This window comes from Electrophorus electricus, chromosome 7 (assembly GCF_013358815.1).
Source record: "Electrophorus electricus isolate fEleEle1 chromosome 7, fEleEle1.pri, whole genome shotgun sequence".
Classification (NCBI taxonomy): Eukaryota; Metazoa; Chordata; class Actinopteri; order Gymnotiformes; family Gymnotidae; genus Electrophorus; species Electrophorus electricus.
This window is the reverse complement of record NC_049541.1, coordinates 5,849,958-5,874,953: the sequence shown is the minus strand read 5'-3', so window position 1 is coordinate 5,874,953 and position 24,996 is coordinate 5,849,958. Positions and strand designations below refer to the sequence as shown.

The 24,996-nt window shown below is 41.4% G+C and overlaps 4 protein-coding genes across 10 annotated transcripts in view; 2 read left to right on the top strand and 2 right to left on the bottom strand.

Moving 5' to 3' along the window:
* Positions 1 to 154: 154 nt before the first annotated feature.
* rab18b (RAB18B, member RAS oncogene family) lies at positions 155 to 6,478 on the bottom strand. 2 transcript variants are annotated; one of them, XM_027031565.2, is made up of 7 exons: positions 6,354 to 6,478; positions 4,972 to 5,027; positions 4,552 to 4,613; positions 4,034 to 4,106; positions 3,609 to 3,727; positions 3,343 to 3,409; positions 155 to 2,347 (listed from the first exon to the last, which is right to left on the bottom strand). In XM_027031565.2, exons 1-7 carry the CDS (start codon positions 6,419 to 6,421, stop codon positions 2,172 to 2,174), a joined length of 621 nt encoding a protein of 206 aa, XP_026887366.2. In that variant the 5' UTR covers positions 6,422 to 6,478; the 3' UTR covers positions 155 to 2,171. The 2 variants fall into 2 exon arrangements, with proteins under 2 accessions (XP_026887366.2, XP_026887373.1); XM_027031572.2 differs by lacking the exon at positions 155 to 2,347 and adding an exon at positions 2,621 to 3,211.
* Positions 6,479 to 7,640: 1,162 nt separating this feature from the next.
* On the top strand, positions 7,641 to 10,886 carry LOC113590085 (patched domain-containing protein 3). Its single transcript, XM_027030057.2, has 4 exons — positions 7,641 to 8,357; positions 8,741 to 8,862; positions 8,977 to 9,122; positions 9,370 to 10,886. The coding sequence occupies exons 1-4, from the start codon at positions 7,641 to 7,643 to the stop codon at positions 10,884 to 10,886; spliced, it is 2,502 nt and encodes an 833-aa protein (XP_026885858.2).
* A 256-nt stretch (positions 10,887 to 11,142) lies between these two features.
* yme1l1b (YME1-like 1b) lies at positions 11,143 to 18,957 on the bottom strand. The gene is made up of 18 exons (XM_027031712.2): positions 18,780 to 18,957; positions 17,809 to 17,934; positions 17,512 to 17,692; positions 17,295 to 17,375; positions 17,004 to 17,113; positions 16,647 to 16,797; positions 16,450 to 16,533; positions 15,987 to 16,160; positions 15,647 to 15,799; positions 15,231 to 15,363; positions 15,059 to 15,121; positions 14,816 to 14,928; positions 14,449 to 14,604; positions 14,058 to 14,209; positions 13,580 to 13,706; positions 13,048 to 13,121; positions 12,774 to 12,860; positions 11,143 to 12,611 (listed from the first exon to the last, which is right to left on the bottom strand). Exons 1-18 carry the CDS (start codon positions 18,810 to 18,812, stop codon positions 12,468 to 12,470), a joined length of 2,142 nt encoding a protein of 713 aa, XP_026887513.2. The 5' UTR covers positions 18,813 to 18,957; the 3' UTR covers positions 11,143 to 12,467.
* Positions 18,958 to 19,481: 524 nt separating this feature from the next.
* The window catches only part of mib1 (mindbomb E3 ubiquitin protein ligase 1), a 48,893-nt gene continuing 43,378 nt past the window's right edge, over positions 19,482 to 24,996 (top strand). For 5 of the 6 annotated variants that reach the window (XM_035527841.1, XM_035527839.1, XM_035527840.1 and 2 more), the window contains exons 1-3: positions 19,482 to 21,027; positions 21,314 to 21,485; positions 24,718 to 24,847. In XM_035527841.1, the coding sequence (XP_035383734.1) occupies positions 20,799 to 21,027; positions 21,314 to 21,485; positions 24,718 to 24,847 (531 nt within the window). In that variant the 5' untranslated portion in view covers positions 19,482 to 20,798. The remainder of the gene's footprint in view (positions 21,028 to 21,313; positions 21,486 to 24,717; positions 24,848 to 24,996) is intronic. The other variant, XM_035527838.1, reaches the window with a different exon arrangement.

The window sequence follows — 24,996 nt, the reverse complement described above, 5'->3', positions numbered from 1 at the left end:
ATACATTTTCTCTCTCTAATGTACAGTATTTGTATACAATATTCCTTATAATAGATGTATTACATGTAAGGTATATTGCATATGATTTAAATGATAAAATTTAATATTCTGACAACAGTGCAAAACAAATGGGGGAAAAAGCATCAAGACAAAAGATTATTAATAATTTTATTGCAAAAGAAAAATGGTACCAATGCTCTCAGATACATATTCAATGCCATTTTATCACAGAATGGAATAAAGATTGCAACATTTGGTTCTGAGATCAAGTATGTCAGAGAAGCCAGAATCGGTATCAGCCAAGCAAAACTTCTTCCCAGATCAACATTGCTTCAAACTACTTATTAAAAGAGGCTATATATAGGAGGCTTAAATTTTAATTGCCATAAGATCCTCTCGGTCTGTGTGCAGACTTTACAAGGGGGTTGTTAATTGACGTGGAGCTGGAGCTAATCTTTTTCCTGTCAACAGCATCTCACAAGAGTGCATAACTTATATGGTTAAAATTAGGGTTGGAAGTGTGTTGTCACCATCAACCTGATGTAATGTGATGCAGTACACTGACAGACCCAACACAAGAACTTAGCTTGTGATGATGATAATAAGAACTGTACTGCGCCTTTGATAGATGCCATGGCAAACGATCAGAACTCAATGACTGCATGCATCCAGCTTTCACCAACAGGAAAGTTGTATGATCTTTACCTTCCAGTGTTTGGCTCTGTTGCTGATGTTTCATGCTTCCCTCACATATAGCGCCTTTAAATGTTCCTTTGATTTTTAAGCTGTCTGTAAACTCTTAGAGCTGCAATGCTTCCTTTCATTGATTTTCAGATGCCTCAGATAATGGCTGAATAATACCTCTCTGTGGAAGAACTACATTCTCAAGCTACACCACCAGTTTTCATACCAAACACTGACTTAGACCGTCTTCCCTGCTGACCCAGACTAGTGTCAAGTAAACAAATTGTTACAACTAAATTTATCAACTATGAAACTGTAGAAACAGTGACAGTTACTTTTAACAAGCAGCACTGCTATACAAGCAAGTCCATGTTAAGGCGATGGCATGATTAGGCCTCTGGATAAGAACAGTGGAATGAACACAGAGAGCGAATCAAAACAAGCCATTCACACGCAGGCAAACCTTCTTATATTCGTTTCTGATAAATGGGACCAATAACGCACTTTTGAAGCTTGAGACGTTTAAATAAGCAGGACCACATTGAAGCCAGACTGGATAACTGTTTTATGGGATACACACATGCTAAAATCCTGTATAACTTAGGTCCATGTCATTATGCATTTTTCTAGCAAGGTTTTTTTTTTTTTTTTAGTTTTTTTTTTTTTTTTTTTTTTTTTTTTTAAGGATTAATGACCGTTATTGCACCTTAAACATGTTCTAGTAATTGGACATCTGGATCAATTCAGGTTTGCCAGTACATAATTGTCACAGTTCACAAGAAGAGAACCAGAAAGGTATTTCTCCACATCAGCTTTCTTTCTGAAGGAATATTTCTCCACATTTTATAAAAACAGCAAAACAAAACTGTGCTTATTGCCAAGCTAAAAGTAATCCACACTGGGCAAAGTAATGTTAAAAATAAAGACGACATATTACACAGCATGCAGTGTAACAAAGGGCCTAGATACAGTATATAATAATGAAAACTCCAGGTGGTCTGTTCCCCGTGGGACATTTAACTGCCATTTGTCTCTGGATGGAGTTCAACAGACCAATAGATATCAATTCCCTAATCTACTGCTATGCCCTCCTTTCTTTCCTTGATAATCATGTCAAAAGCATCTCTCTCAATGAGAAAGAAGCAAGCCAACTCTGTCCTCCTGCTAGGGGCACAAATGATGTAGTGACTAATATTTAGAACCACAGCCAGCAGAGTGCTAACAACTCACATTGTACACTAGCAACGGAGGTCTATGATAAATGAGCCGAGTGGCATATAAGAGAAGAACCTGAAGTGTGAGGACAAACACTGACTAACAGAAGGTGAGCGAATGTCAGAAGTCCTTTCCCCACCCGAGTGGCTTGGGGTGGGGGTCGATGGACCTTCTGCTCTTGGGGGGAGCTCTTGCCCGGACGTCTGGAAAACCGCAGCATTTCATCTCCCGAGTCTGTCTTCACTGGAGGGGATGGGGTAGTGGTGGGGGAGTCAGAGAAGGGAGCAGTAACCCCCGCAGGCTCCATGGCCTTGCTGCTGGGGGTCGTCGGAAAGCTGCACGCCGCAGCTTTGGGTGCTGCTCTCCCAGAGCCCGGGCGTCTGCAGGATCTTCTCCACCAGCTCCTCGAAGGCACACTGCACACCATCCCGCGTCTTGGCGCTGGCCTCTGTAAACAGCGATGCAAGTGCAATTTACAGTCCAGGATATGGTGATGATCACCAGACCTTTCCTGTAGCTGTCCTGTTGCTTCCGAGATTTTCATTAGAAGCTGACCACTCCAATCAAACTGAGGTATATCATGGTATGTGTGTGCGCTCTCTCTCTCTCATTTTTTAAATATATATATATATATATATATATATATATATATATATATATATATATATATATATATATATATATATATATATAAATAAAACACACACACACAGTAATGGCCATGTTTAACAAATTACACACAAAGTTTATTATATTGTCTGCATTCCTGTCTCTTCCAAGGGTTTATTATATGGTATATGGTTTAATATGAGGCAGGGGAAAAAAGGTGTAAATCATATTGAACCAGAAAATGTGTTGATCATTACACACCTAATGGAATCCATGTGTCCCATCAGGACAGAAGTTGTTTTTTCTGTGTTTTGACGTCAAGTTACAATATTATGTTTAGGTGGTTTTTCCATGTTTTTATTATTTATTCATTTAAGTTTCTGCTCTCTGAGTTTAAGATATTTGGCAACCGAGATCATAACCATATTTGACAACTGAGCATATACACAACTGTAATTTGTAGGTATAGCACAGTTTAATGAAAACAACCAGTCTGCTTAATATTTTGACCCTATAAAAATGCACAAATCTATAATGATGTTCTGAATCTGTAGCATTTTAAAATGGCACTTTTAACTTTTCATATCAGTCAGGCCCTAATTGGAATGCATTCATCAGCTGAGATGACTCATCAGTGCAAGACATATAAGGATGAAGTGATGCAATACTTCTGACATCAGAGTAGAGGGTAAAAAACATGGTCCTGTTGGCGATGACAACCAAGCAGAGGTCAGCTTATGAGTCAAGTTCAGCAGCTTATGCAACAGAGGCCTGATTAATCAGGTTTATCTTAATTCTACTCATGAGAGTTGGTTCTTTCAGAGAAGCACTTACCAATGAACAGCATGGAGTGTTTCCGTGCAAATTTTAAGCCTTCATTCCTGTCTACCTCACGGTTGTCCTAAAAACAAACAAACCAAACCAATAATGCTGTGCTTGAAATATTTTGATCTAAATACAGCAGGAAACAAAATAAAAAACAAACAAACAAAAAAAAACAAACTCAATGTACATAACATATTTTAAAAATAAAAGCATCATATCTCAAATAGGAAGCCATTCATGACAAATGCAAAGATTTGAACTGTTTATAAACAAACCTTATCTATTTTATTTCCGACAAGCATTTTGACAAGGTCGTTGCGTGTGCAGTACGTCTCCAACTCATTGAGCCAGTTCCCAAGCTTTGTGAACGAGTCCCGTTTTGTGACGTCATACACTAAGGCAGACGAGACAGTGCATTAATGCAGCACAGGGCTATAAGCATTTACCATTAATAATGATGGTGAGACAAGAGAACACACAAAGAAACATGCTGACCAAGCACTGCAGCAATTAGAGAAATGTGGCTGGTGATGTTATATGACCGGATTGTCTTTAGGGCCAACAGAACAAGCAGCATTGGAGGATTATGGCAGATAACCACTAAAATCTACATAAAGACATAAACATTACAGCGAGGGAGGACTCTGCCTTCCTCTAAAAGAAAGGGTCCTGATGAAATATGGTTCAGGCTTCCACTCACCTAATATCACACCCTGTGCGCCTCTGTAGTAGCTTGGCGTCAGAGTTCTGAACCTTTCCTGTCCGGCTGTGTCCTAGAAAAAATAAGATAATACTGTCTAAATCTAAAATTAGACGCTGTTTCATAAAGTTATGCTACATTTGTTGAAACAAGCACTACTGGAGAATCACATCATTGTGTTACATCTTTGCCTGATGTATGTTAAAAGCTAACTAGCAAGCAAGTTATGTGCTGAACTGGAGAGGTTAAAGAAGGGTAAACAAAACAACCTCAGTATTGTGGCCCTACAGGATCTGACTTTAAACCTGTCTACTTTAAATAAGAAACATTAAAACTGTGCAACAGTGACACCTTGTGGACTAGATCATTAGTTGCCTTTTGGGGATAATTTTCATGGCTCACAAAAGAAAAAAATCAAATTCTGAGAATCCTGTTACTTTTAGACTATAGCTATTAAAGACATGTACGATAACCACTACCATGTAACCAAACATGGAAGTAAAACACCATGTACTCACCCATATAGCCAGCTTTGCTCTATTGCCATCGACTGCTACAGTTTTCACTTTGAAGTCCACACCTACAAATGAAGAGATTCTGCTGACAGCTTAGTTTGTCCAGCTTACTGGGATCTATGTGCAATGTTGAAGGTTATACTTCCAGCAAAAGGAAGGCTTCACTTTTCTAAGTTTCATGTACACATTCTATTACTCTGCACGACTACCCAAGAGAAGAACAATACTTGAATTTGCCAGCATTCAATTTCAAAGTTTCATGTAGATTTTACTACTTGGCAATATAAGTACTCATTACTATTTTAATTAATTTGCAAGCTGAACAGTAACATATGTTATATAAGTCCATGATGATGTAATGTGTCAAATATGCAGGTATGTCTTTACAACAAGCATAGCCTACTCAATACATTTCAAACTTACCAATGGTTGCAGCTAGTTCTGGATCGAATGTGTCATCCGTGAATCTCAGGAGCAAACTGAAAGAAGAGTTTTGGACAGCTGAATACAATAGTGCCGAAATGTCCTACGAAAACTAACACTGGCGATTTGCAGATATCCCCTTGGGTGCCTACCGTCTTGCAAGGTTTCACGTTTTTTCCTGCGCTAGTACACCTGATGCAACTACAAACACATGAGGAAAATAAGAAATGTGCAGGATACGGAATTCCCAAGATTTTGAGTTGAACTAGAGGGGCACTAAATTAGAGGGGTCTAGCTCGGGACTTAGAACTTAGATTTAGTTACTGGTGTTTAGTTCCAGCCATAAATGTATCATACCTCACCAGTTAATCAAACCATTTATTAACATCCTAAAATTAGAACCGGCTTTGTTGGAATTAAATTTGTCAGGGTAAAAGATCATCAGGACAAAATATTCGTTACCAAATGATAAAAACCAGGCGTGACCAACAACTTTTTCTCGAGCTAGCTAACCAGCCAGCTTGTATAATTTTGGCCCCGTTTAATTTCTTCTGATATTATGAACCGACAAAATAGTGCCTTTTGACATAACTGCCATCATGGAAGCTGATATCATGAAAGTTAAGTTTCATCGGAAAAGTGATTGTCTGATAAAGGAAACTGCCACATAATTTTACAACCAACGTAGGTTAACATATCTTAGCAATTCAAAGTAGACACCTGGCGAGGTTAGATAGCTAGCGTTACATTGTGTTTTAAACGCCACGAATATCTTGCCTTGCTAGCTAGGTTAGCTAACGCTAGCTAGCTATTGAACATTAGGTTAGCAAGTAATGCGGAGAGTTACATTTACATTTGTTCCTATTTAGCAACGTTTGTGAACAGTTATATCCCAAACAGATTTCACATTAGTCATCTAGCTAGTTACCTAGCCAGCTATCCTAGCTAACTAGCTTTTTAACTAACCCTAGCTAGCTAACTTATCTATTAGTACAAATTAAACTATTCTAGCTATGCGCATCAGAATTTTAAGTGTGTTAGCCTTGGCTGGCTGGCCCGTAACAAGTTAATTTAATTGAATGCTCACTCATGAATGATCGAATGTAATCAAGTAGAAAGCCGGACCAAGTTATCTAGCTAGCTAGTAAACTCCAAACCTCCAGTGTTGAATGACAATTAAATGAGCCAGACCTGGTATATCTCCATCACCTACCCATGGGAACCTAGCCAGCTAACAAGAGATAGAGTGCGATGTAAGCCTAGCTGGCTAACATTGACCATCAGGAGCTAACCTCGTTTATCTTACGACTACCACAAGCCATGCGATTAAGAGATCTTAAAACAATGCCGTTAAAGAAAGTAATATATTAAAACCTACTTACCTTGACTTTCCGACACCACTCTCTCCGATTATTAATATTTTTAAAGTTGTTAAGACGTCGTCGTCCATGTTGTCCCTGTTTAAAGTACAGACGGACAGACTTGCCTAGGATGACGTGACACTGAAGGCCGGATAGGAGTGCTATGCTGGCTAAGACGCGACGAGTAAGGTGACGCAACGTGGTGTCATATACCGAGTTAATATTAAAAATAAAATTCAGGTGTATTAAAAAAAATATTCTAAAAAAAGTATCGAATTTATTGATTCTTAAAGCCCAGATGATTCCCAAAACACCCAGTGAATGAATTACATTGAAGGGGGGAGGGGGGGTGCTAGGCTAAAGGCTAACATACTTTCTCAGACTTATTTTTTAGATTTGTCAAATTATTTTATTTACTGCTGTTATTTTTCTGTCACAATTTGTTGCACCCTAATTGGCCTATACCTTAAGGTAAGATAAACCTTAAGACTTTTCTCATGTTGAAGGCACAAGGAACTCTATTAAATGTTACCCTAAATTGTACTGTAATCTTCTCATGAAAAACCCCATTTGCTGTACATGTCTACTGAGCATGAACATAATTAAGAAATTATCTTGATGAGTATAATTAAGAAATAGCAAGAGCATAATCTTTAGGCCTAATTGTCTTTTTCAAGTATGAGATATATGGTCAATCTAAACATATAACAAATCCCTTCACCTTATCTTGAGGTCTGTGTTAATTCATGTGAACCACAGTTTCTATTAAGAATAAAAAGTGTTCTTTTTGTAGAGATATAGCTTCATTTTTAAAATCTTTTTTTTCTTTATCATGTTGCCAGAGGTTGGTTTTCAGTATTCTGGATCAATCACCTTTTGTTCTGCTACTGAAGTAGATAATTGTAGATAATATGGGCTACAGGACATACCTGACCACTACCGCATTAGAAAATTACAGCTTTTAAGAGAACACTATAGCTTTGGATAAGTATAGGCTACTGTGGTAACAATACCTAATTGTTAAACAGGAGCTTAAAGACAACAAGGTCTAGAAAGACTCTTTGTTATCCTTCTAACAGCTTTCATTAAGACAAATTGAGGCTCGAGAAATTTGGTTGAAAGAGGATATCTGACTGATAGGAGGATGGGTGGTAAGAAGAGAAAAAATAGTCATAGGATATCTGCGGGAAACCGTGATTACCACCATTCAAATGGGCCTTTTGCTATTGGGGTGTAGGCCTACAACGTACTTGTACTGGTCGGAAACTTCAAACCCGATCTTTAGCGCATCAAGTCTTCACAAAAACAATGGTTTGTACTACAGACTGCATTGAAAAACCGATACGGTTTTGTTTAGAAAAAGTTGGTAGGTTTATTGCACTTCATCCGTGGTGGTTCGTCGCCATTCCGCTCTCATTGTCCGCGGCTTTTGGAGGTGGCTTCTATTTTTTGGATGACAGAAAATCCAACGACATCGTGCAACAATTCACGCCAATCGACGGACGCGGAAAGACAGAGAAGCGCTTCTATGAAACCTTTTTCCCGCCCAGTAAAGAAATGTTTTCCAGTCAGCGACTGAACTCCGATGGAGTCTACGCAGCTTTGATATTCACCTGTCAGACAAACATACTCACTGTCGCTGCGATTGACGAAATATTGCGCATGGACCGCAAAGTGAGGCGAATGACCGCTCGGCATGGCGCAGCACAGTTTCTGTACGATGATATTTGTGCTAGAGTAAACAAATCTTGTAATCGCAATTTGCTGCTCCATATCTTGGACTACAATGCGACAAACATCAAGACGGTTAACCTCACGTTCCCTGTCCATCACCACTTCCAACTCGGTCTTATACCCCTAGATAATTTTATTGGGAAGGTGGAGGTTGACAGAAGTGATGTTGTTCAGAGTGCCAAGGCAATGAGACTGTTTTATTATCTACAAGAAGTAAACGGAACGCTAGAAAATGCTTGGTTGACCGAATTTGTTCGTTTGCTGATCAACTCGTCCACTGCTTTCACACAGGTATGCCAAGTCACGTTACCCCAGGGTGGTGTACGTAATCATACGGTGTGCTTTTTAGCCTATGCAGGTGAACCTAAAGTGAATTTAGTTTTATACACAGTGCAGCAAATAAATGAGTAAAATCAGTAACTTTTTGGAATACCTATTGGTATCGCACAGGTGCGGTGATGCATCGACCCATTGCTCAAAAACAACATTATTACTTAATAATAATAATAATAATAATAATAATAATAATAATATTATTATTATTATTATTATTATTATTATTATTATTATTATTATTATTATTATCATTATTATCCAGCACTACACATTTAATTAATTACTCAGACAGTATAAAATTGATTATAATTCTATGCTCTTTAATTCTGCTGTTTCAGGTATCCTATTTTACGTCTATGTCACGGCAGCAGGAGTTTGAGAAAAGTACAAAGTCTGTCACACATCTTTTTGCACTCACCTATTTTATTACCATTGTCTTCTCAGTTCTGTCATGTATAAGGTTTGTATCTCACTTTACATACAGAAATAACCTGAAATAATGTAGAGAGGCATCTGTTTTTAGTATGGAAAAATGAAGCTGTTAACGACACCTCATTAAATTTCACTTCTGTAGACTTGACAACGTGCGCAATAAAGTGTGGGTAGCTTCACTCGGCGTGATTTCAGCTGGTCTCGCGGTGCTTTCCAGCTTTGGGCTCCTCTTACTTCTCAATGTCCAGTTTGTAATCACTGTGGCATCGTCTCCATTCCTGATACTCGGTAAGATGCGTCTCCCCTGTGCAACAACGCCAGTCCTTCTACTGAGGCATTGCTTGCATCCCAGAACGTTTTGGACATGGAATTAGGCTTGGACTGTAGAATAAGATGCAACAGTATGTGCGAAGTACCTTGTGGAACTGGACTGTAACTCACGGTTAGCAAGCAATAAATTATCCACTAGGTGGCGCTACAGGAAAAAATACAAAGGGTGCTTTGCATCAGTGACACTGTGTCCTTGTTTTTCCAGGGATTGGCATTGATGATATGTTCATCATGATCTCCTGCTGGCAACAGACCAATGTCCAAGACAGTGTAGCAGACCGCATGGCTCAGACGTACAGGGAAGCAGCCATCTCAATCACAGTCACCACCCTGACTGATGTGTTGGCCTTTTACCTCAGTTACAGCAACCCTTTCCGCTCGGTTCAGTCCTTCTGCTTATATGCTGGCACTGCCATCTTGTTCTGTTACCTCTACAACATCACCTTCTTTGGGGCTTGTTTGGCTCTAAATGGGAAGAGAGAGGAAGGCAACCGACACTGGTTGACGTGCATAGAGGTTCCAGAAGAATGTCCACCAGAAGCTCAAAAAGGCTATGCTGCATGCTGTGTGGGAGGAGCTTACAGCCGTGAAACCAGAACGGAGGAGGAACATCCAATGAACGTGTTCTTCAGGAAGCACTATGGACCATGTCTGACCACAGTCTGGACCAAAGCGTTGGTAACTGTTCTTTACATTGCATATATTTCCCTCAGCATCTATGGATGCACTAGAATCAAAGAAGGTATTGAACTCAAGAATCTGGCAGTTGATCAGTCTTACATAGTCAAATACTATGAAGATGAAAATATGTACTTTTCTGATTTTGGCCCAAATGTCATGTTGGCTGTGAACGGTTCATTTCAGTATTGGGAGGAAGCTGAACGAGCTCAACTTGAATCTTGCTTTGCGGACTTTATAGGTCTTCCTTTCGTCAGTAATTTGTCTACCTCTTGGCTTCACTCCTTTGAGCAGTATGCAAAAGAAAACAGCATCAGCATCGGCTCAGAAGTCGCATTTAAGGAACACCTGCATCCTTTTCTACAACATCATCCAATGCTCAGACAGGACATTAGCATCACCAATGGTTCCATACATGCTTCTCGTGTGTTTCTTCAGACAGTCAGAGTTTTACATAAGGAGAAAACAATGCTGGAATTAATGAGAAAAGCAGCACATCACTGCCGCTTTCCTCTAGTAGTCTACCATCCAGCATTCATATACTATGACCAGTATACTGTGATTGCAGACAACACCATTCAGACTGTTAGCATTGCTACTGTGGTAATGCTGCTCCTCTCCCTGGCACTCATCCCCAATCCTGTGTGTGCCTTGTGGGTCACATTCGCCATCACTTCCATCATCGTGGGGGTGGCAGGCTTCATGGCGTTGCTAGGCATCAACTTGGATTCCATCTCAGCCATCAACCTGGTCATTAGTATTGGGTTCTCCGTGGACTTCTCTGCACACGTCTCCTACATGTTCGCATCTAGCAGTAAGGCCAGTGGTGAGGAGAAGGTCGTGGAGGTACTGTCACATCTAGGCTATCCCATACTGCAGGGAGCGCTGTCCACCATGCTGGGGGTGGTAGCACTCTCTGCATCTGCAAGTTACATCTTCAGAACCTTTTTCACAATCATGTTTCTGGTTATTTCATTTGGGCTACTTCATGGCATTGCTTTTATCCCAGTATTTTTAACCTTTTCTGGATTTTTTCAGAAGTGACGAGTTCTCATGTTTTTGTAACTAATGACATGTCGTCTTTTTCCCTTTTTTATTTTTATTTTTGTAGCTCTAACCTTTTATGTACTGAATTTTAAAATAGATCCCTTTGTAAACAGTAAAATTGAGTTATCAATTGAAGCATGCCTTCCTTAAATATAATATGCCAACAGGAAGATTACGTAAATAAAAATCACTTTACGAATCCCAGATTGACGTTGCCTGTGAAATCAGTCTAATAAAAGTAATAAAAACATGGTCAGGTTTCTAAGCATAGCTTATTTCACTTTTATTAATTTCAGGAAATCAACTCACCAGGAATAAGCAAGATTCAAACTAAAAATCAAATAAACCACAGGCTTATTCATCTATACATTTATATACAATGATAAAATGTTCCCACATAATTTTATTGGTATGTACACAACTCAGCTTGGGTAAAGGAAGACGTATATAGTGGTGCAGTCAACTCAAAGATAAGCCTGCATAAATAAATTATACCAGTATAAGATACATATAGATCAAACCAAACTTCTTAGATTTAAGAAGAACGTGTTTTAACTAATGCAACAATAGATAACATGAAATGACAACCAAACCTTTCGTGAGGTCGTGCGATGATGCATGGCTTATCAATCTTTAATCTCATTCTATAATGAAGCATAAAATAAATATTTTTGTTGGATTTATTTCCCTTCGTACTTGTTTTACAACCACTGCACTAGTCCAGAATCCTAGAAAGGGTGCTTAATTTCAGATTCAAGCTTTAACTCAGCCTGCTTGATTAAGCATGTCCCTCAGACCAAAGGCACAGTTATGCATTCCACTTTAAACACCACCAATTTCTTACTCTTCTAGTTTGTAATTAATAAAACCCAGTTAATTCAGTATATGGTCGTATAGGGTCGACTGCTTTATGTACATCCCCATGGAATTCTGAGGAAGTGATTGATATTCTTTGGATCTGGACAACAATTGAAAAAGTGACAGACACTTCTGAAGCAGCATTTCTTTCCCAAACAAAGAAGTAAAACATTGCACGTCCTAAACATACAACTGTGTTGCACTCGCCCCAGTGGCTGCGGACATTCCTTAGTTCTTCGGTTAAATATTTTTTTATTTCCTTGCACCATGAGAAACTTCTACTCGCCACACCTAGGACAACTCAGAGAGCTGTGAGCCAGACGGAGCAGGAAGTGCTCGCACACTAATTGTGCACTACAGTCCAACTCATGGCTGCTTCAGGTTTGCAATTTGTGATCAAAATTTCCTTCCTTTACATATACCACTTCTCCACTATACTTGGTAAACGGTCGTATACGTATAGCACGGATGAGAACTGATTACTTGGAAAAGCCCAAAATTGGCCCAAACAGAGGGAGTAGTGTAGAGATTAAATTTAAAAATAAAGTTGAGTGCTCCTCAGTCAGTTACACGCACTGTAAAACACTCGGGGACTGGCTCAGAACACACAGGAAGAGGTTTGCAAGCACACTTTTGGGAATTTAAACTCAAGATGTCGTATTGCATATGTACATTCAGAAACACACGACTCCTCTTTCCCGCCCATCCTGCACTGCACTCTCATCTGCTCGCCAACGTCTTCCCTTCCAGGACCATCTGGATCTCTTTGGCGTCCAGCGTCTCGTACCTGAGCAAAGCCTCTGCCAGGCTCTTGTGCTCTTTGGCACGAGACTTCAGGAGGGTTTTAGCCCGCTCATAGGAATCCTGAGGGTTAGAAGCGGCACAGAAGTGCAATCTAGCTTTCGGTTTTTCTTCAAGTGAATCAAATGTCAAGTCAAATATGAGGAATTTATTCTACAATAAAAAAAAGTAATGAAAGTAGTTAAAATTAATAGTTAAGTTCTAAGAGTTGAAAGCCAAACTTACTCTCAAAAGTGTCCTGACTTCCTGTTCAATGACAGCTTGTGTCTCTGGGCTTTGCTTGGTGAGATCAGTGTATGTCATGACACCTAGCTGGACAACGTAAAAGAAACACCCACAGTTCAGTACTCTGAAAATGCATAAAATCTCTCATTCCATGTCCATAATTATGTATTAGAGTAACTGACGCTTCAGTGTTAGTTCTGCAAAACTCTAATACTATTGATCACCCTTTCTGATTTTAACCACCACCTGAAAGGATTCAACCAACACAACAAACCTTTTCACTCATGCCGAACCTAGTCACCATCATTTTTGCTATTTTAGTAGCACTGTCAAAGTCACTTGATGCACCTATCAGAATAAACCAAAAATGAATTACATACAAACATGAAGATAAAACTCAGAACAGCAACTAAAAGCCTTTCCTTGTAACCTAACAATTCCACGTCATTAAGCACTCACACTTAAACACTTTAAATATAATTTACTACAAGTAGGAAAGAGTTCTAGCATTTCAAGCATGGAGAAATAAATATGCACTTAAAAAAAGAAAAGGAATGGATTCTTCTTTTAAAAAATGTTTTTACTTTAATTTCCCACCCCATCTAGGAAATAAGCCTGATAGTATTCTTAACACTACCGTAGCTATTGTCACATGAGAATGTATATTTTATAGAGCCTGCAAAGCACTTGTCACTCTAGACACAGGCATCTGCCAAAGGCTGGAAATAAAGAGATGGACACTATTTACAGGCTCACACGAGGTGACAAAGACCCCTTTTGTTGAGGTAGTCACAGGGTGGACTCACCTGTGGTGATGTTCTCGTGGCCAAAGATGAGCTCCTCCGCCACTCGGCCGCCCATGCTGACGTCCATCTGTGCCAGCAGTTGAGACCGCGTCTCACTCCAGCGGTCGTTCTCTGGCAGCATGGACACCTGGATAGAGCGGGGACAGCTAAGGACACAGTTCCCGCAATCTAACCAGCTACAAACTGGCATGGGGCTTTCTACGCAGGATGTAAACTGATCCAACGTCACACCAGTTTCATTTCCTGGAGAGCCGTCACCCTGGAGTTTAGCTCCAAACCTAATCTGACATTAATCTATTATGATGATCTAAGTAACAAATGTGCCAACAATATCTACATTAGGAGCAGGCTGTTGGAACAGAATGCTGCAGGGTGGTAGAGCTACAGGACTAAAACTGGGCCATGTCCAGTATGTGAAATGCGAAAACCTGAAAAGCCATATAAAAAACAAATAAAATGTACAGTGAAAGTCACTCACATGCCCCAGAGTAGGGCCTCTCGGCATAATGGTGGCCTTGTTGATGGGCATGGCGTCTTTAGTGTAGTACGCAATGATGGCATGACCCGACTCATGATATGCCGTGATCATTTTGTTTTTATTGTCTATCTCAGCACTTCGGCGCTCAGGGCCTGTGTGGGACAGAAAGGAAAAGAAAAGATGGGGAAACAGAAATGTGGAAAGATTAAGGCCAGAAAGCATCTATTCTAGGGGCACACATTTCCAGTCCAGGAGGGTTGTCTTAAGAGTCACTGATAGTTGGTTGATAACCATGCCGTCTAGTAACAACAATGAGAAGAAATCGGGTGTGTTAGCGTGATTGGGTCAAATGGGGATGAGGGCACTGCTTCCTCTGAAGAGAGGTTCTCACCCATCAGGATCTTGTCCTTGGCGAACTCAAGCTCCTTCATGGTCACCAAGTCCTTGCCATCCACAGCTGCTTTTAGGGCAGCCTGGTTTACCAGGTTCTCCAGCTCAGCACCGGAGAAGCCCACCGTCCCTCTTGCAATGATCTCTGCCTGCACGTCTGCAGATAGCGGTTTGAAAGTCAGTAATTAGAGCAAGGGGAATTATGTACTTATGTAATTGCTGGCTAAGAAAAATGTGGCAATTTTGGTTAAATATCATCACAAATGCATTTTAGGATAAAAGTCGATAATAGACCTTGGTCCCTTAATACTCATACAATTATTTCTTTATTACAGCATGTCACATTAACTAAACTATGTACCATTTACCTGGGTCTACTTTGATTTTTTTGAGGTACCACTTGAGGATCTCTGTACGTCCCTTTACATCTGGTCTGGGGACTGTGACCTGCATGTCAAAGCGTCCTGGCCGGATCAGTGCACTGGAGGACAAGGGAGCGAATGTCGTCATACATAATTTTCTGTCAGCAGTAAACAAGTGAGGGCCTTAAAGCCATGTGGAGTCAAGACAGAACTACAAGCGGCTGCCCAATATGAATTGAAGAGACATACTTATCCAAGGCTTCAGGGAAGTTAGTAGCGCCGATAATGATGACACCCTCGTTTGGTTTAAACCTACAGAAGTTGCCCAAAACACACTTGATCAAACACGGGTCAATGATGTAGTATTACTATACAGTGCAGAAATAAGTCCAGTGTAAATGGTATGTGTTTCAAAGCTCACCCATCCATCTCAGCCAGCAGCTGATTGATGGTCTGTCTGGAATAGGGGTGCATGGGAGACTCAATTCTCTTCCCGCCTACGCTGTCCAGCTCATCGATGAAGATCACACAAGGCGCGTTGGCTTTGGCCTCCCCTAGTGAAAGAATGGAACACTATCATAAAGAATTACATGAGCAGATAACATTTTTAAAGCTAAATCCATGAGAAAAGAAGTCTCTCATTTGAAGAATTAATAAGTATTATTTAAGTATTATACAAGTACTATTTAAGTTGAGCCTTATGTTGCATGGACTATCTGATAGCAATTTCCTATGGCTATAAACGAACTGTGTTTTGAAGAAAGGGATAGTTGAATTTAGAGCAGCAGACAGAGATGGCAAAATGTCTTCCACCCTCAGTAGCTCTGAGAAACATACGGAAAAGGTTCCTGATACGGCTGGCGCCAACGCCGACAAACATCTCATCGAACTCTGATCCAGAGGCGTAGTAGAAAGGCACGTCAGCCTCCCCGGCCACAGCCCGGGCCAGCAGCGTTTTTCCCGTGCCTGGGGGCCCGACAAGCAGTATCCCTGCGGAGAAACTAGTCTTTAGAAAGCTGGTACAAAACCTTCGTGACATGATGCAAGATTACCAAGATTGAGTGATGTGCTCAGGAGCGTCAGACAGCTTCTGATCAAAGGAGCAGCCGAATGACAGTTTGCAGTTAAGGCTGTAATGTCTGGATTGGCATTCTGGAATTCAAGTATGCTGGCTTGCCTTTGGGAAGCTTCCCGCCTAGGGCGGTGAACTTCTGGGGGTTCCTTAGAAACTCCACCACTTCCTGCAGCTCATTCTTGGCCTCCTCCACACCTTTGACATGCTCGAAAGTGACGTTTTTCATCTGCACTGGGTCCACTGCTGAGTCCAGGCCTGATGTAGTTCGGAATCGCACTGTCCGGAATGGTTAGATTACACATCAAACACCAAAGGCACTTGGCACACACGAACACACGTGCACGCACACGCACATGCACACGCACACACCACTTGCTGATATCCTCATGGGGATTAGCGTCAAACTGGGATACGGAAGAAAATCGGGAAGTAACTACAAGTATACTGGCAGTCCAGTATACTAATTCATCTGTCTTCCATTACCAAATAGAAACAGTGTGGGCATGAGAAAGAAGCAAGGAAAATCAAATATATAGATAGTGAGTGCCAGAACAGTAGCCTTTACCCGATAGAAATGGCGTTTTGGACAGTCCATATAATCCCACCAACAATAAGACCAGCAAGATCAGACGAGTCCTCCTCAACGATTCTAAACATATATAATAAACTTAACATAAAAATAACAATAGCTTTCATTCTATGCGCATAGACATGCAAACACCCCCACCCCTCTGCGAAGTTTCACTAATAATATAATTTTACCTTGTGTTCTCTGGGTAAGAGCCTGAGCTTTCAAGAAGCCCTCTGCAAAACCAGTTTTAAAGGCATCCTGATGGCCTTCAGGAATGTTCCTGTTTTTCAGAAGCTTGTCTAAAGTCTCTGCATCTTGCCCCTTGTCTCGTGTGAGAAAGCCCTATCAAAACAAATGAAACATTAGAAACAGAGCTTTGTAATAGAAATAACATTTCTATGTTTACTGATGAAAATGCACCTAAAATCAAAACCCTAAATAAAATATTACATTATTCCATGTTGAAATAAATGTATGTGACTTATTAAAAACATGATCTTAAACAGGAAGTCAATTACGAGCAAGGCCTATTTGGCAACAGGTTATACCTTCATAAAAGATGGAGTGAATGTGCCCGTGTCCACTGCACGTTCGAATCCACTCTGGAGACGCCTCGTTTTGGACTTCAGTGTCTTAAATCCCCGACTTTGAATCCATACTGAAAAACAACGCACAAAACTTTGTAAAAAATAAATAAATAAATAATGTCCATATTATCTCTCTGACAAGAAACCAACAATACTTTCACAATGTATGGAAAGACACTCAATGATTTATTCAAATGATGGATTTTATTGATTCATTAAAAGAGGGTACTAGACCAGTATAGTGAGTTTTACCTGGCCAGAACCTTAGATCTGTACACACAGTCTGTCTGCAAAAAACTGGTGAAACGCCACACATCTTTGTAGATGAGAAACCTGCGGATTAGAGAAAGGCAAACTTTCCATCACATATAGCATATTAGGACAATCTGACCCACACAGGAGACTGTGGACTTTTACAAGAAGAACAAACACTATTATGTTCCACATCTGGCTCATGCATCTACCTCACCATATTTATTGTGAAAGAAGGAGTCCATCGAAAGATAAGAGGTCTTCCAACGGTTTGATTCTTCTTGTGGAGACGGTGAGGACACCTTTTCAGTCACAAAGGGCAACAGCCTATCCACAAGTGCATCCAGCTGCCCCACTCCCAGTTCTGTCAATCCCAGATCTCTTAGGTTCCATGAAGGCTGCACAACAATACGTCACTATTCAATAAAGGTACTTTAAAGTCGTCCATGAGAGCAACTGACATGCCACATTTATGATGATGTATTCTCTGTATTGAGGTACTGTCATTTATTACCTCTGTGATGTGTACATCTTGCTCTGGGGTATTCTCTCTGTGTGGGGGCTTGACTGAGCTGCTGCAGACTACTGAACTCTTCAAAGAGTGCAGGGCACTGATGAGGTGACTTAGTGGAACTGTTACCTGAGAAAGGACAGAACAATAACCATTACTAATTAGTCGAACTTTGGTCTTTACATCTCAGTTGCATTTTTTGTTCTGGTTTGCAGTTAACTAGGTTAGTTAGTAGCAAGGAACTCCAATGAGAAGTCAGACTTAATAGTTTTATAGATCAACTACAAAACCTGCCAGAAAATAGAAGAGTACATTAAGGTTAGCTAGAGAAGAGTGCACACCCGCATCTGTCATCACGTTAGTCGATAATCCTGGCTTTAAGAGAGCAAATAATGCTTTGAAAACTAGTCCGTTAATCGGTGTGCAGTGCATGGAGGCCCACAAATCGGTGAGTGAGCTAGCTAACCTTCTGGCTAGCTAAAAAGCTCAGTCAATGGCACAAACCAGCAAACAAACCAGCAAACAAACCAGCAAACAAACCAGCAAACAAACCAGCAAACAAACCAGCAAACAAACCTAGCGTTAGCTAGCTAGGACATCTACAATAACAAGAACACCAGCTCGCGTTTATTACAGACATTGGGTAGCTAGTTACCTTAGCTAACGTAGCGGTTAGCTACTTTAAATAGCTAGCCATTAGCTAACCAGATATAGGTAGGCAAACGTGAAAGGTTTCAGGCATACTATATTTGCATGTAAGCTAGGCATGTAAGCTAGCTAGATAAGTAATAAGTGCTCGTGCTTCAAGGTGCTTTAAGCTGCTTCACAAACCACATGTCCTGCTATGAGACCTTTAGCTTTAGCTAACGCCAGACACATAAGGTAGCATTAGCCTTAGGTCGCTCAATGGTAAACGTTACGAAAACTGGCTAAAGTTATATCCTCCAGTGTAAGTGAATTTAGGCGGACGTTACCTGTGGCTGTACGGTGGACGAGAGGGAAAACATTTCCGATTAAGCTATAAACAAATTCTGTACCACACATACAAATGCTAGCTATGTTAACTGAAATAAAACGTCCTCCACCAGCGTCGTCCCGCTAATCGAACTAGCTAGCTTAGCTAGTTTTCCCCACAAGAAGCTCAGAAGTGTCGCTTCCGCTCACGTTTCAAGCCTAAGATGCCCTCTAGTGACTGATTTTAATGAAATAGCTGACGATGATACAGATGACACGTTTTATAAACGCAATTGTGAACTATATACGTATTAAAGATTTTTTTAAAACAAAAATTATTAGTTGCATGCTCGCATTCAAAAAAACCTTGGCTAATTTATTTGAATCTGATTTATACACTCTTGTTGCATTTGTATAGCTCGGCGGTGCAGGAAAGCAGTGTTTGAAAATCATATTATTTTTGCTGTAATCGACAATGTGGAACACATGTTGATGTTTATGTTTATTGTAATTTTATTGCACGCCTTGTCTGAAATTGTCGATTTATTCATTAACGCTGTTCACTTTGAAACACGCTTCAGACGCAACTGGATGACAGGTAAGCATACTCTTGACGAGCGGTTAATATGGGGAATCCTTAGCCAAGTAGCTAGCTTTATATCAAGTGCCTGTTCATTTTAATCCACTTTTAAAACCTCTGAAACCTGACAGTATTTATTTTCCCCTCGTTCTCAGTGTTTAATATAACTTTAGTCTGGAATACGTATGTGCGGTGTGTTCACTTTAATTCCCGGCGTTACGCAGGCACTTGATTGCAAACAATCCCTCCGCCTGCTTAGGCTTGCTCTGATTGACAATAATGGCGACTCCTTCTCGAGTCTAACCTCAGCGACACATTCCACAAGAGCAATTCGAGAGCATATTTTCTCTTTCATGAAGCCTAGTAATCGATCTTAGGCAAACTATACATAAAAGTCGAAGTAAGTAAATCCGTATGTGCAAAAGATTCTCATACTGTGGTGGAGAAATTCTAGGGAAGGCACTAAGCTAACAAAGGCACACCAGTCGTGGCTCCTGTTTACAGACGCTCGTGGGACTTTGTTTTGCTAATGAAGAACGGCGACAACTCGATTCCTTGATGCTCTGTGGTTGATTTTCTCTGCATCCATTAGAAATTAGTATTTTTCGCAAGAGAAACTGCCCATTTCTACATGGTAGAGACTGCTGGTTTCTAGCTGGAGCAGCCCAACTGAATCCGAGTGACCGTTGCTTTTGCACGAGAGCACTAAAGAAGAAAATTCGGAACGCGTCACGCGAAGTTTGAGTCATCTGTTGAGCTTCTCGCGCCAAGTCGTAGAAGTTCCGTCGGATTTTTATCTTTTGTTTCTCACACAATCGAACATAAAGATTTTTAAATGCCGTGCTAATAGCTATATGTTTTTGGAAAAGTACATTGGAGCGCTAGCAAGCTAGCTCACAAGTTTGGGACGACTGTTAGGCTAGCGGCTTAGCCTTTCACCGACCAGATTGCTGGACAGATAGCTAGCTCAGCTAACATTAGCTAGGTTAGCCATCAGCTTCTCTGTCTAGACTAGGCCAGCCGCAGTCATTGCCTTCAGCATAATGGAGCCATTACAAAAAAACTGATATTCGACAATGATATTTACGAATTATATATGTTGCTAGGCCTGTCCGAAATGTTGCATGGAGAGAGTAGCGTGTAACAGATGCGTCTAAACTAAATTCTTAAGATATTGTCCAGTTCGCTAGCTGCGTCTGATGCGGAGATATTTAGAGTGGCTTAGCTAGGTTATCATAACGGGCTTCGCGTAATACTGTAGAGAAGTGATCGGCCGATTTTGTTAGCTAGCGTAGCTGACGTTGCTGTTCGCTAAGTGAGTTTGCTGTTTATTTAAGTTCTTATTTTTCGTTGTGTAGGTCCAGATGTAACACGACCAAATTGTAGAAAATTTCACAATCGTAGCTGTCGGCGCTAGCATTATAGCTAGCGGAGTATTCTTCATTCGATTTGTTCGTAAATGACCACCGGCAGGAATAACCGAGTCATGATGGAAGGAGTTGGCGCGAGAGTGATTCGTGGTCCGGATTGGAAATGGGGCAAACAGGACGGTGGAGAAGGACATGTTGGCACCGTAAGGAGTTTCGAAAGTCCCGAGGAGGTAGTCGTCGTTTGGGATAATGGGACTGCTGCCAACTACCGCTGCTCCGGGGCATACGACGTGAGAATACTGGATAGTGCGCCAACAGGTAAGATTGACATGCTGGGTTGCTAATCCACTGCTCAGCGTGGGCCAAAGCGCAAGTACCCAATAGCTGTAAGGCATCTCCTTCTAGCAGTAAAAGTTAGGTTAAATGTCAGGTTGCTCTGCTGGTTTTTGTATAAAATTGTTGCACATTTTAAATTGTGCATGTCAGTCCGTAGGAAAATTGCACGACGGAAGTCAAGCATACTGTTATTAGCTGTTGATATAATCACTCATTAGTGTCGTGCACTTAGTGTGAGATCAGTGGCCAACAAACTTTCATATTCTAGGTATCAAACACGATGGCACTATGTGTGACACCTGTCGGCAGCAACCCATCATCGGCATCCGCTGGAAGTGTGCAGAGTGCACCAACTATGATCTGTGCACCACCTGTTACCATGGAGACAAACACCATCTGCGACACAGGTTCTACCGTATTACGACCCCAGGCAGTGAGAGGTGAGGGTAGACCCTGTTAATCGATCAGTTCATATGGATGATCTCAACCTTTCAAATGAGCCTGCCTTCAGATACATTCAGAGACTGTCACTGGGTTGATACAGAGGATCTATGGCCTATCAGAATGTGTAGTTTCTCGGGCAAGAATCAAACTGAACATGTGCTTATAAGTTCCTTTTTTGTGCCAGGTGACCTACAGTTCTTGCTTCCATCCTTGCTGATCTGGCTGTACAAGCCTTTGCAGAATGTTATCATTTATAGCATACATGATTTGGGGGGGCATTTAAAATGTTTTTTTTTAATGAATCACAACAAATAGTGGTTGTTAAAGGGAAAAAAATAAAGGAAATTCATACTAGCTTGCTCTAGCCGCAGAATCCTCCGATTGTACTTACAGCACTGAGATTTCAGTGCAGCCAGCTTCATCTTACAAGTAAGAGCTTTTCGTTTTAACGATCCGAATTTGGACTGTTGCATTCAAATGGCAGCTAGGTCCTTAAAACGTGTACACCAGACATTAGCCTTACCATCCATTGATGAGGCCGTTATCCTATCGGATAGTTGGATTGAAATGAGTTTTTAGTACACACATTTGTGGATTGGTGACTTGTAGACAGCGTTTGCCTCAGTGGTCTGGTTGCCGTGGAGGTGCCATCTTTGATTTGTTCTTTCCTAAAATGGATCACCATGGTTCATTATTGTATGGATATGCGCTTAATGTTGTTTCACTTCCACATACAGACAGATGTCCTTACAACAGATCACTGTGACTCTCTTTATCAGGCATTATGTAACGCATGAGTACTAAAATGGACCAACGCCTGTACCTTTGTGTTCCATTTCTGTTTCACTAAGCTGCAGCAGAACCAGCAACGAAGAAACCACTTGCTAACACTTGTTTTGAGATTGCTGTTACACCTGCAGGCGATCGGGGGAAAAGTAATGTATCAAAAGGCATCTGAGACATCACTTTACATGATCGCTTCTGGTCAAGTAACAGAGGTTGTGTGTTAGGGCCTTAAACTGAGTTAGAGTCCAAGATACTTGCACACCTGCTAGTTGCTGCATTAGGTATGTGCCTGCAGCCCTGAGAACGGGTTCTTAATTTGTTTGAGTTTCGTAGGCATCCGTCTGTCTGTTTTTCTGTCCCCCCCCCCCAAAAGAAAACAATGAAAAGGTGTCTAGCCCAATGCGCCCGTGTAGCATACTACGAGTTTCACCATATTTGCGTAACAGCGTGCTAGTCTGTTTCATGGTCAGCATGACTTGCAGATAAGCACAGTTGTGTGTTTTTGCTTCGAATCAGAATTACTGAAGCATGTCTTTTGTTTGAGTAAAGAAGCCATGTTGCCAGTGTCTGATGCAGTGGAGGGCTCAAGTGTGAATTTTGCTGGGGGGGGGGTGTGCAGTTTCATACATAAGAGGTGCGTATCTCTTCACAGTTTGTCAGGTTTTGGTTTAACTCTTACGGTGTGGTGAATATCTACTTATTTACTTGATAACCGTGCACTTTCTGCCTTCGCTGGGCCGAGTAATAACTCCTCAGCCATCTCCATATGGTGAGGCTGTATCGTAAAAGGCCGGCAGTTGGCTATGCTGCTCTGGTGCCTCCCGTCCAGTCACCCCTCAATGCCAGACAGGAAACAAAGGGTTGGTTTAAAAGCTGGTACCTTTTCAACTAAGAGCAACTGCCCCTTTCCCCAGAGACAGTGGATACTGCGTCACTTTGAAAAAGGGAGCCCCGCTCAAAGCTTGCTAGCTGAGAAGTCTGCTCTAGGGGTCCATATAACAACACTACTGACAGTCATTTTACACTGTTGCTGATAAATCCTAGGTAGCATACACGTTAGCCTAAAAAAAGAAAAGAATTTCACACCCACAAAAAAAAAAGATCTGGTTTAAGATGAGCTTGATGAAGATGTTAAAGAGCTGTGATTGAAGAAGTTCTACTAACATTCTCACATCGGCAGTCTCAGGGGCCATGGTGGAAGCAGGCATGCAATAAAGCGCCTGTGAAACTTCTGATGTCCTGAAACGCTAGCCAGGGTTTTGTGGCGCTGCTGCGTGGAGCTCATTGTCGAGTCAAGTCTTGTTCAGCTGAAAAATGGATTAGAGAAACGAAACGTGAGGAATGAACTTCACCCGGGGGGCGGCAGGGGGGTATTGGTTGTTCTCTTTCTATCCCATTCTGTGGCCGACTTTACTATCGCACACTTATTTTTCATAACACAGGCTGCTTATAAAAGGCAAAAAAACCCCTGACCCTTCTTTAAAACCGCTTGGTGAAGCCCGAGGGAGCCTTTTGAGAGCACTGCTGTTGGGCGTTCACTTTGCGTTCACAGAACTTCGAGACGTTGTGGTGTAAATTTTATAATTGTTTATACAGCAGTAAAGTATTATTTTAGAGCTAATGTGGCTAATCAGGACTAAGATAATATTGCTGGTCATAACGGGTTTCCCTTCAATAAACGTTCATCTTGTATTTTTAAATGACTTAAAAAAAGAAAATTTACGTTTTGCCTTCAGTTCGGTTGTTTTGAAAATTCCTCTTTACCTTTCGATAGATGCCTTAAACTAGGTGGTCTACGTTCTCCATCGTTCTGATTTACGCGTCTCTCTACTACTGAATCAAGCGGTGAAGCGTGTTTGCAGTCTTGCTTGCGGAGGGAAAAGCTGACTCAGCTGCCCTGGGTCGCCCTCCGCCGCCCGGGTGGAGCTTCGCGGCGAGCTACGGAGTGTAGGGGTGGGGCGGGGAAACAAACATCGGTGTTAATAAAGCGCGGGGGCTCGTCCACGGCCATCTGGCAACCCCCACTCTCCGGCTGCTTGGCTCCGGCACAGGGGGTAGAATCCAGATGGTACGCTAGCAAGAGCTCTGGATTCCAGCTCGGCGAAGCCAAAATAGGATCATTAAAAGATAATCATATCAGGTTAAGGATGCAGTCATCGTTTTGGGTTGACCCTAATAGCACTGTGGGAGTTATTAAATTGAAAAATGACTTCTGCGTGGTTTTTTTTTTTTTTTGAGCATTGTTTTAACTTGGCAGTGCCTTGATGGTTGTTTTAGCAGTATTGCCAGATAGTGGAACTGCATTTGAGACTACAGGTTGGAGATGTGGCAAGTTTAACATGGGCGTTTCTGACCTTGAGCCCCTTTGAGGCACCCTGCAGCTGTTTCTATTGTGGTGTTTATTGCTTTATCTAATAACACGTGCTCTTGCCTTTTGCACAGGGTGCTTTTGGAGTCTCGCCGCAAGTCCAAGAAGATCACAGCGCGGGGCATCTTCGCTGGTGGGCGGGTTGTGCGGGGCGTGGACTGGCAGTGGGAGGATCAGGACGGAGGCAATGGCAGGAGAGGCAAGGTACACTCGTGCTCCATCTTCTGGACTCCAAAGGCTTCCGTGGTTTTGCCCAGGAGAACTGGCCCCTTCACGGGCATCTAAGCGAGGAGGTCCAAGGGACATGTCTGTTCATCCCTGACAGGGAGGAAGTCTACGTTCTGATTTGCCAG

Bases quoted from the DNA above. Each gene is read 5' to 3' on its own strand.
- rab18b (XM_027031565.2), bottom strand. From the start codon at position 6,421: ATGGACGACGACGTCTTAACAACTTTAAAAATATTAATAATCGGAGAG. The intron at 3,728-4,033 runs GTGAGTGGAAGC...CGTCTGCCTTAG, and splicing joins CGCACAGGGTGTGATATTAG to TGTATGACGTCACAAAACGG. The intron at 3,410-3,608 runs GTTTGTTTATAA...GTTTGTTTTTAG, and splicing joins TCGGAAATAAAATAGATAAG to GACAACCGTGAGGTAGACAG.
- LOC113590085 (XM_027030057.2), top strand. From the start codon at position 7,641: ATGGTTTGTACTACAGACTGCATTGAAAAACCGATACGGTTTTGTTTA. The intron at 8,358-8,740 runs GTATGCCAAGTC...CTGCTGTTTCAG, and splicing joins CGTCCACTGCTTTCACACAG to GTATCCTATTTTACGTCTAT. The intron at 8,863-8,976 runs GTTTGTATCTCA...TCACTTCTGTAG, and splicing joins TCAGTTCTGTCATGTATAAG to ACTTGACAACGTGCGCAATA.
- yme1l1b (XM_027031712.2), bottom strand. From the start codon at position 18,812: ATGTTTTCCCTCTCGTCCACCGTACAGCCACAG. The intron at 15,364-15,646 runs GTATGTTTCTCA...TTCTTTCACTAG, and splicing joins CCGTATCAGGAACCTTTTCC to GGGAGGCCAAAGCCAACGCG. The intron at 13,122-13,579 runs GTGAGTCCACCC...TTATTCTGATAG, and splicing joins CCACGAGAACATCACCACAG to GTGCATCAAGTGACTTTGAC.